General features: G+C 48.2%; 1 protein-coding gene across 1 annotated transcript; it reads right to left on the bottom strand.

Moving 5' to 3' along the window:
• Positions 1-322: 322 nt before the first annotated feature.
• LOC135305575 (olfactory receptor 14J1-like) lies at positions 323-10,175 on the bottom strand. Its single transcript, XM_064429310.1, has 2 exons — positions 9,270-10,175; positions 323-358 (listed from the first exon to the last, which is right to left on the bottom strand). Exons 1-2 carry the CDS (start codon positions 10,173-10,175, stop codon positions 323-325), a joined length of 942 nt encoding a protein of 313 aa, XP_064285380.1.
• Between the last annotated feature and the right edge of the window lie 818 nt (positions 10,176-10,993).

Genomic DNA, 10,993 nt, shown 5'->3' with positions numbered 1-10,993 from the left:
TAACCTGTCACCTCCCTGACACTGAGGTTCATGTCACAACTTTTCATCAAAAGCAGCAAATCAATGATTCCCACTGGGTCCCACAAAGCTCCGTGGGGAGTTTGTGTGGCTGCAGTTCCAGCACCAGCCCTGGTCCTCAGAAATTTCAGGAGGAGATACAGAAGGAATCAGCCATTCATAGAGAACAACATGAGTTTGCAGGGCTCAGATCCCCACAACTCTGGTAACCCAGACTCTGCATTTACACTTTGGCCTCTGTGCCTTACTTTTCCTCTCACTAAAGTCCTGACAGTTTATCTCATGCTCAGGTTCCCAAGATAATTCAAAGCAGCTTTAGGAGCTGGGATATATGGGAACTGTCCCAAGGCTCAACAAAATTTCTCTCCTCAGGCCTGACAATTCCAGCTAAGGAGAGAGGAAAAGCCTGCATGAAAGAGGTGTGAAATCAAAGCAGTAATCAAACTGAGGTATAATGAGAGCAGCTGAAGAGGTTTTCAATGTTCAGAACAAGATTAGCAGTGCCAGGCACAGGAGGGATGTGACATTTTCCCCGCTGTAACAATTCTGTCATGCAAATTGCATCTCAAATCCTCCTCCCCAGCTCTGGGACCTGTTCAGCCGCAAACGTGGTGCTGAATTTTTAAAGCAAAGTGGAAGCTGGTCAGAGAGGTGGTTTGCAAATAAAAATCACAGAGGGCAGTTTGGAAGCACCAGCTGGAGCAGAGAGAGGCAGAGCCTGGCCCTGGGGGGCAGCACAGCCACACAACACATGCCTGAAACTCTAAGAAATTAAAGAACTTGCCACTGGTTTTCCCTCAGGAGCTACAGAAGGTGCTTTATGGAATCCCTGCCTCCTTCACACTGCACCAGCATGCAGGAGAGCGCAAGGATAAAGATTACAGCACCTGCTGCTGCTGCTTCCATCTCCTGACTCAAATCTCACCAAAATCTGTCACTATTGGGCCTTTCCAAAGTCTCAGATTCACTTGGTCCTTGCAGGATTTTGGTTCTGAGGAGCATGAAGGGAGATAAAGGCACTTGCAGACACCAGAGATGCAGTTGGTGCCTGAGGTGCATTTCACTGCCCAGGTTATGTCTCTAAAACCATCAAAAGCAGCCCCTTTGACAGCACCAAGCCAAGAGCAGAACTCCAGGGTCTGCCCATGGTTGGAAATGTCATTGTTTAATATTCCTCTCCCAGTCTCTCATTTCATGGTGCCATTGCAGGGGTTAATCCCATCACTCAGCAGCATGTCTTGGCAATCAGCTTCAGATGGATTTTTAGTGCTGAGCAAATAAGAGGCAATTTTACTTTGTCTCCAATGAATTAAATTGCACGTAAATCATATAAACTCTGTGTTCTGAGGCTGGCCAGGCACTGACCACTGCCAGGTGCCCAAGCCTGGATGTCAAACTGCTCTAATATTGAAAAGTTCAATTTATTTGGCTTTGTGTACAAGATTATTCTCTCTCAAAAGAATTGGGATCCATAGAATTGCATTTCCAAGCACTAAACTCAGACCAGCTACAAAGAGCACAAGAGACAAGAAAAGAAATAGAGATTTCTAGGGAGATGGAAATTGAATGCTGAGTTTTGCCCATTATAGAGTTCCATAAATTATCACCTGCCAGTTCCTTGCCTTCACTTGTGTGGCCACCACTGAATACACTCACAGATAAGAAAATGTTTGTCCTCCTGAAAACTGGGACTAGAAGTAGAAAAAGGCTCAGATATATGAATTAAAAGACAACATAATGAAAAGAGCTGCCTTATAATAGCAAGATATGATGGACAGCAGGAATGGCTGAAGCCAGCAGAGATAAGTGCACAAACTGTTCATGCTACAAAGACTTCCAACAAAACCTCCAATAACCCAAAAGCAATGTTTTGTCTGGCACAGCTGATAGGAACCCTGTGCATTTAATTCAGTCATTGACAGCAAATGGAGATCAGCTTGAAGCTCCTTTGGTCCACTACTACTTATTTTTTTTCACCCAGCAAATGAAATTACATCTACTCTTTGGGAAGAAATTACTGCTTTGAGTGGTTGAAGGCAAAGAGTTTCTTCCCATACCCACTCGTAATCAGTCACCAAGAGAAATATTTTCTAAAAAGGTCTCTTCAAAATTTTGGAGTGACTTTCAACATAAATAACTTGGCCATTTTGTTCAAAATGATGAGGGAATTGAATTGGGCTCCCTCAGCTTAAAAAGAAGTGTTTCTTCCTAGTTCTTCACAAAGAGGAACAAAACACTTTGTTGCAGAAAACTGAAGGGAGGAAGAGGTTCCTTTCCCCCTGAGCTGCACAATAGGAGACAATTTTGTCACCAAGAGGGAATAAAACCCAGGCAATTTCCAGGTTTTTTTGTGTAAGGGAAAAGCTCTGAGGATCACAGCTGTGGGAGACACAGAGAGGGAGGAGCAGGGATCTGCTGGGGGTTTTGGGGTGGGGGACAGATTAAAGAAGTGTTCAAGCAAAACCTGTGAGAGCTCAAGACTCCATCCCTCAGAGGAGAAACTCAGTTTGACCCAAATGCCATTCAAATCCAGCAAACATTGAGGCATTTCCCCAAGCTCTGCTGGGCCATCAGGTACCCCCCAAATCACTCTGTGGGACCAGGGCAGCAGGTCCCTGGCACGGGACAGAGATGCTCCCCTGGGAAGCCCTCTGCATTGCCCATGGGACTCACAAGATCTGCTTCTGAAGACCCCAACATCCAAAAACCTTGACACTCAAAGCCTTTAATTTGGGGTTTCACTTCTCCACTTGTCTGTTGTCACTAGGCAGCTGCTCCAGTTCAACATCCTTATGATGGGTACAAATGTTCTCCTAATTTCCAGCCTAAACAGGAAATTACTTCCATTCATTCTTCTGTAAGTACGGGGAGCTTGTACCTGATTTGCTCTTCCTCTCCTAGTGTGCATTTGTGCAGATGAAATGCCAAAGCCAGGAGCATTTCCTTGTTTAAATCATGTCATTTATTTCATTCCCATATAGTTGCACGGATTTAGCACTGGCTCAACACTCAGAATGTTGACAGCACAAAGTCCAGTTCTCACACCAACTCCTCCAAGTTTTGGACCAATTCTGCAAAGAAGGAAATACAGCAAAGAAATTCCAAACAGGGGCCCTAATAAAGGTAATAAAATGCCACATGCCTATGTTTGCTGCAGGGAAGAACAGTGCTAATTATTAAATCATTACAAACAATTAAAGCAGCAGAGGGGAGGAAGACAGTGCTATCGTTGGCAGCTCCCCAGTCCTCTGCCCCTGGCATGAATTTCATAAAGCACAAATCTCCCAGCAGAAATCCCTCAGCAATTGATTTCCTCCTCGTGGAACACAGCAGGCACACACCCTGGCTTTCCTGGCCAAGAAAAAGAAGAATTTGCCTCGTTGTTTTTCCCAGGCACGCAGCTGTGAAGTCAAATGCCCCTCCCTGCCCTGCCAGGAGATTGCTCAAGTGACAACTTTCTGTAGGGTGACAACCCTCTGGAGAGGCACAGAGAGCTTTGTGTCAGTGTAAGGCACCCCCACAAGGGCAGATCCCTCATTCAGGCTCCATCTTTGTTCACAAGCAGTTCCTAGCAGAAAATTCACAGTGATTGCATTTCCCCAGAACAGGTAATTTCAAGCACATTTTTCTCTTGAGCTGTTCTGCCTTTCACAAAAGCAGCGTGCCAGGCATTGCTTTGGAGCCTCAGGAAACATAGCAACACCCAACAGCCAAGACCATCCAAAGCCACTTATCAGCTCATCCCTACATCTTCTGGACTCACTTGAATGCCCGGGAGAGTCTGAAAAGCCAACTGTTTTCCAAGAAACTTGTTGTTTGTTGTGCAATTGAAAGGTAAATGACAGGGACAACCAGTCCCACGCAGGCGCCTCAGGCATGGGAAGGAGCAGGAGGGATCCATCCCTAACTGGCAGAGGTGCAGCTCAAGTGATGCTCACTCACTATTTGGGTTGCTTTTTGTTGCTTTTGCATTAACAACGCATCTCCACACCACAACTGTTCTCCCTCCCTGCAGCCAGATGGAAACAATTCAGTGGTCTCTCACCTCTTTCTGTCCTCTCTCTGCCTGAAATAATTTTTTCCCTCATACAACCAGCAAAACAGGGTTTGTTTTCATGCTGGAAATCAGTCCACAAACTCTTGACTGATTTCAATAAGGAGAACATCACTACAAACCACCCATTACTCAGATGCCCCAAGGCAGCAAGGGAGGGAAATTTGACTACAGAGGTGGCAACACCAGCCATGGGTAACAGCATCACATTCTGCCTCTCTCACGGATGCTTTTCTTTCCAGTCCAGAAAATTCCCTGTCCTTTTTAGGGCTGTAGAAGGCTGCTGCCTGCCCCAAAAAATGAGGAGCAAATCAAGCAGGAATGCTGCAGAACACCTCTGTTCCTATGATAGTATTCTGCTGAACCCATAAATCTGCAGAAGAATGGGCACTGCCAACTTCTGATTGCAGAGGAAGGAGTTCATCACATCTTTACTGTAAATTAGCATATATCAGAGATGGAGAATTGATTGCCAAGTAACCTGCAGAGACACAAAACTGTTCTGCAGTTTTCTAGGACTCACTCAGCAGTACAAAAAGGTTATTGATGCAGTTGGGGAGTGTTTCTGTACAGCATGTGCACCTCCTGATATCCCAGGTGGGGAAAAAAATACTTAACATTTGCAAGGAGAAAGCAATTCTTCTTATTAAAAAAAAAAAAAAAAGAGAAAATAAATAGAAAATCAAATTCATGGCAAAGAGCCTCATTAAGAGTTTGCAGAGTTTGGTGAAAACAGGTCATTTACAAGGAAATAATTTTCATCTGCCTTCAAGTGGAGTTGTGAAGCAGGTGGAGATGGAGATGTCTCAGGCACTAAGTGTGCTCCTCACTGACAAAATGGCACTGATATTACCAAGTATTAGAAGTGAAAAACTTCAGTGATAATGCAGCCCTCCAACACAAAACACTTTCTCCCATGCAGTCAGCTCTTGTCTGAAATCATTCCCCTTGGCAGGAGGCCCTGCATGGCCTGGTGAGTTCTGCACTTCAGAAATTATTCCCTGTGGAAAACACAGAGGTGTACCTTTATGTCTTGGCTTTTTCTGCATCGCCTTCACAAGCATGCAAAACTTCTTTTTGGTATGGTTATCTATAGTTTCCACCAATATGATTTCTGATGCGAGCTTTATTTACCCAGCGTGCTGTGAAAGCCCCAGTCAAAGACCTCACACCTTCAATCCCCAGGGAATTAAATTTGGGGCTTTGCTTTGGGGCTCAAATTAGATTTTAAAGAGAGAAGAGCCAGGATTTCCTGACTGTCACTGCTCTTGGGGCTGTTTCTGGGGTCCACACTGAATCCAGTCCCTCCTTCACTTGCTCAAGCATCCCCGCTATGGCCATGAGCATGGGGTGCTGAGAGCACCAGCCATAAACCTCATCTTGCAGTAATCCCTTCCCTTTTCCTTTTATCTTTTGTATTTTAAATTATTTTTATTATGAGTTTTATAGCACACCATTTCCTACTCAATTCACCTTAGTTATCCACCTTACAGTTTTCTCCATCACACTGACATAACTAACACAGCTCATGCTCTTATCACTGAATTTTCATGAGCACATACATGGCCACAAGAATTATGATGTCCTGTTGAAGTAGGTCAGGCTGGTATTAATTGTAAAACAGAGCTGTAATAAATTATTGCAGTCCAAAGCCAGAAACAAGTTTCACTAAGCTCAAACCAGGCCTTTTGCTTTTCCCTCTTTTCCTTACAATAGTTGATGGTATTGTAAACTTGGTACTCCACAATGTCTGTTGGTCAAAAGAGTGTGGAGAAAGGTGCCAACTCTGTGTAATTGCAAAGGAAAACGTTGTTCCAGAAAACAGATTTCATCTGTTTTGTTGGTTTGGGGTTTTTTACAATGAACATTGTACAAAATATTAGATCATTTCTCTAAAGTGAGAAGAGGTGAAGATGAGTCATTTCACTGTCATAACACAAAAGGGAGGGGAAACCAGAGTGAAGAAAGCAGCAAATTCATTCAGCAGCAATTTGCACTCCATAACCCTCTGGTGCTGAGGCTTTTAGGCCAGAGGAGCTCTGCTATTTAAGCAGACAAGGCAACGCATTAAGCTGTTGCTTAGAGATATTGGAATATATTGCACAGAGCCTGCTCCCCAGTGAGATCTATGGAGGGCTCCAGGCTGTTTTTCCAAGGATGCATTATAACCCTGCTGCCATGCTGCTGTTTGTAGAGACTCAGCTTTTCCAAGCAGCTCAGCCAACGACAGAAAGGTGACTTTTCACAAGTGAAACTTCAGATGGCATTAAAAATGTCAAAGTGAATACTCATCTCACTTGGATGTGGCAAATACTGAGGGCTCTTAGCAGATGTGTTACAACCAGCTTAATAGCAGCTAAATAATGTATATTCCTGCATTCCAGGACTGCTGATGGATCACAGCACTGCAGGCACAGGAAGGACAGGGATCCAGGGAAGAGCTGATTCCTACCTGCTGACTCACGCTAACTTTGGGCTAAAACATCCTTTTATTTTGGTTTTGCTCTCATCCTTTCAAACTAGGATTCCTCCTTATGTCTTAGTCTTCAGCTGTGCTGGGGAACCTCCTTGCACACGCTCTGGGCACATCTGATCAAGGCAACCAGCAGGAAACAGAACCCTGTTAACAAATCCGTGGTCAAGACAACTCCAAAAGGAAACAATTAGCTGTGCCCCAGAGTACTGCAGCACATCCTGTCACATCCAGGGCTTTTTCCTCACAGGTCCCACAGGCAAATTACACAAAAGCTGACACTCATGTGGGCTGATGGAAGAACTCTGAGATAGAGAAGCAGAAAAGCTCCAAGTCCAGAGGATCAATTCACTCATAGATTGATGCAGCAGATTAGTTTCTCCTGCTTCCAGAGTTAAGGAGGATGAGGCAGCAGCATTTCTGGTAGATTCAGAGCCATGGGACAGTTTTTGCCCACTCCTTGTGGCAGCACTGACACAAGGGAGGCCCCAGGCCACTGCCCTGAGCCCCTCACATGCCACCAAGGTGATCAGCAGCACTGGAGAAGGGGAAAGTCCCCTTCCAGAAACCTACCTCTTCCAAAGGGAGGTTCACACTCACTTCCACCTCTGGAGAAAAGCAGGAGAAAATGCTGGAGAATAAAAGTATCCTGGAATGGAAGCAGATTTTAATTTCTCTCTGGAGCAAGGCTGCTTGAAGCCAGACCAGAAGGGAGTGGGAGAGGAAATGAGGGTATTTAAAGCAGCATTCCCTCTGCACTCAAAATTCTCACAGATATGTATGAATTGCAGCAGGACTGGCACCATGTCCTGGCTCCACTGTCACCAGTATCTACCAGAGCTCCCTTAATTAACACATCTGACAGCACAGCTCCTGCTGGGAGCCAGGCAGCCTCTTGCACCTCGCTCACCAAGGCTGCTGACACCTCTGGGTGGCCCCAGCCAGCACCACGGGGCTGGGAAAGGTGTGGTAGAAGAGCCAGGGTCTCCAAAAACTTCTGGAGCTAACCCATTGCAGGAGCCTCCCAAACTCTTTCCTGGCTGGCAGGAAGCAAACAGCTTCAGTCAGCCACCCACCAGCTCCTGGTGCTAACAGCTTTTATTCCCCATCACATCTGGTCTGAGGAAATTGCTAACATGGCGTTTGTGTAGACTGCTCCCCTGCAGAGACAGACGGGGCAGTTATTAAAAACAAATCCAACAAGGTGAGGTTTAACAAGTCCAAGTGCCGGGTCCTGCACTTTGGCTACAACAACCCCTGCAGTGCTACAGGCTGGGGACAGAGTGGCTGGAGAGCATCCAGGCAGAAAGGGACCTGGGGGCACTGATGGACAGCAGGCTGGACATGAGGCAGCAGTGTGCCCAGGTGGCCAAGAAGGCCAGTGGCTCCTGGCCTGGATCAGGAATGGTGTGGCCAGCAGGAACAGGGCAGTGATTCTTCTCCAGTGCTCAGCACTGGTGAGGCCACACCTCGAGTTCTGGGTCCCCAATTTAGGAAGGACATGGAGGGGCTGGAGCGTGTCCAGAGAAGGGCAACAAGGCTGATGAAGGGTCTGGAAGAGAAGTTTGGTTGAAAGCACATGAGGGAGCGGTGGTTAAGTTAACTGGACGATGCTCTGGGTAGACAAGGTAGTGTTAGGGTGCAGGTTGGACTTGGTGATCTCAAATGTTTGTCGCAATAAACCAGAGTGGTTTCCCTGGTGTCCCCCAGCCCTTGCTAGCCCCAGGGGCTGATGGCATTTGTGCTCCCTCAGGTTCATGTCCCTACAGCAGCAGCATGGGGGTGCTCCTGCCTGCTCTGTGCAATGCAAACAGGGGCTCCTGAGCCAGTGCTGCCGTGGCTGTGCCTGCAAGGATGCGGCACCTGTGTGAGCTGGGGGAGAGGCCAGGGCTGCAGAGGGGGGATGTTGTTGGCAGCTCCATGAGGACGCTCTGGGACGCTGCCCTGGGCTGTGCAGCGCACTGGGGATGGATCAGCCCCTGCTCTGCTGCTCCTTCCCGTCTCCCCCAGGGCCCTTGCAGAGCCCCAGCCATGCTGTTTGCCCCCAGCCTGCCCAAGGCCAGCCTGGGGCTGCTCAGCCTGGGGCTTTTCTGTGCTGAGCATTGGCCTGGCCGTCTTCTTGAGAGAGCCTGGGCAAGGAGCCTGCAGCCCCCAGGGCCTGGCCTGAGGCGTCAGCGCTGCCCCAGCAGTGCCCATGGCCTGTCCCTGCTGCAGCCCCCGCACTGCCACCCCCAGGACTGTGCCCGGCCCCGAGAGCACTCAGGCCCTGCAGCAACACCAGGGCCACCAGGGCAGCGGGGCAGGGCCATGGCAGCAGCACTGGCAACACCAAGTGCTGCTGCTGCTGCTGGGCACAGCTGCTGGGCCAGCACTGCTCTGCCCCAGCTCTGCACACAGACATTGCTGCTGCAGCTCCAGAGAAGGCAATAAAAGGGGATCTGTGGTGTAAACTCTGCTGGGAGATCCATTAGTACACTTGAAGCCATCAAGAGCACAACCCCTCATTGACAGAGTGTGTCGGTGACAGCAAAGCTGGAGAGAAACAATATCAAAAATGGCACCAAATATTGGCATTTTTTTGTGTACAATATTAAAAACAAAAACAATGGAAATAAAAGAACAAACAAACCACCAAACTGAATAAGACCCATTAAAGATGATTTTATTACAAGTGACTTACAGAAACTGCCAAGCATTTTAATGTCTCTGTAACCATCCAGTCATCAGTCTCCACACTGAAGCCTTTAGCTCCTGGTTCCTCAGGCTGTAGATGAGGGGGTTCAGAGCTGGAGGCACCACCGAGTACAGAACTGACACTGTCAAATCCAGGGATGGGGAGGAAATGGAGGGGGGCTTCATGTAGGCAAAAAATGAGGTGCTGACAAATAGGGAGACCACAGCCAGGTGAGGGATGCAGGTGGAAAAGGCTTTGTGCTGTCCCTGCTCAGATGGGATCCTCAGCACAGCCCTGAAGATCTGCACATAGGAGAAAACAATGAACACAAAACAGCCAAATGCTAACAAGGTAGTGAAAACAGAAACCCCAACTTCCCTGAAGTAGAAGTGTGAGCAGGAGAGCTTGAGGATGTGTGGGATTTCACAGAAGAACTGGCCCAGGGCATTGCCATGGCACAGGGTCAGGGAAAATGTGTTGGCTGTGAGCAGCAGAGCATTTAGAAAGGCACTGGCCCAGGCAGCTGCTGCCATGTGGGCACAAGCTCTGCTGCCCAGGAGGGTCCCGTAGTGCAGGGGTTTGCAGATGGACACATAGCGGTCGTAGCACATGATGGTCAGGAGAAAATACTCTGCTGAAATGAAGAAGAGAAACAGAAAGAGCTGTGCAGCACATCCTTCATAGGAGATGTCCCTGGTGTCCCAGAGGGAATTGTGCATGGCTTTGGGGACAGTGGTGCAGATGGAGCCCAGGTGGCTGAGGGCCAGGTTGAGCAGGAAGAAGAACATGGGCGTGTGCAGGTGCTGGCCGCAGGCTACGGCGCTGATGATGAGGCCGTTGGCCAGGAGGGCAGCCAGGGAGATGCCCAGCAAGAGGCAGAAGTGCAGGAGCTGCAGCTGCCGCGTGTCTGCCAATGCCAGCAGGAGGAAGTGGCTGATGGAGCTGCTGTTGGACATTTCTTCACTCTGGGTATTGTGAGCTATTCAAAGACAACATTGATAATCTGGACAAAGTACCTTGAGTCAATCCTCTGCTAATTTCTTACACAATCACTCAAAATTGCTTCTCTTTCTTTGGGGAAATTTCATTTACTTTTTTTTTTTTTTTGTTAATTTAGGTTTGGCTGCTAAGTAACTACATGTTTTCTAGAAGGGGCTGATGTCTTGTTCTTAGCACTGCTCTCAGCCTGAACACTGGGGAGCCCAGAGGGAACACAGGGCTCCCTGTGCCCCAGAGCAGTCAAACCTGCTGGTCCCACACAGGTGTCCTTTGTTCATTTCACCTGCCTCTAGTACAGGATGGACAAATTTAAAAGTGTACTTAAAAATAATGTGGCCGTTTTGAACACTCCAGTTTCAAAATCAATCTCTCCAAACCCTTCTCTCTTTCCCTGTGCAGCTGGACAGGGAGGGATGCCAAAGGTTGGTCTGGCTGTCTGCTGCCTGCAGTTGTGCCTATTTGGAGCTGTTTCTCTCTACCCGAGCCTTGTCCCTGCCAGTGCTGCCAGAGCCCAGCCCAGCCCTGGGAACTCAGCTCTGCCCTGCAGACCCCTCCCAGCACAGGGCACTGCCCAGGAGCATCTCCCTGGCAGCAGGGCCCTAAGGACAGCGCAGACAAACAGAGATGCTGCAAGCCAAGGTGCTGCTGCTGCTGTCTGTAGGGAGAGGAGGCTGAGGAGGCAATTTCTGAGGGAGATCTGAGGCACATCTGCTCATGCCCAGGCTGACAGTGCAGGAGTCTCAGTGACAGAGCCAAAGCTGACAGCCCCTTCCCT

This window comes from Passer domesticus, chromosome 8 (assembly GCF_036417665.1).
Source record: "Passer domesticus isolate bPasDom1 chromosome 8, bPasDom1.hap1, whole genome shotgun sequence".
NCBI classification, from domain to species: Eukaryota; Metazoa; Chordata; class Aves; order Passeriformes; family Passeridae; genus Passer; species Passer domesticus.
The sequence above is the reverse complement of the archived record's forward strand: the minus strand, read 5'-3'. Positions and strand labels throughout refer to the sequence as shown.

Bases quoted from the DNA above. Each gene is read 5' to 3' on its own strand.
- LOC135305575 (XM_064429310.1), bottom strand. From the start codon at position 10,175: ATGTCCAACAGCAGCTCCATCAGCCACTTCCTCCTGCTGGCATTGGCA. The intron at 359-9,269 runs ATGACTGGATGG...GAGCCTTGGGAC, and splicing joins AGGCTTCAGTGTGGAGACTG to AGTTCCCATATATCCCAGCT.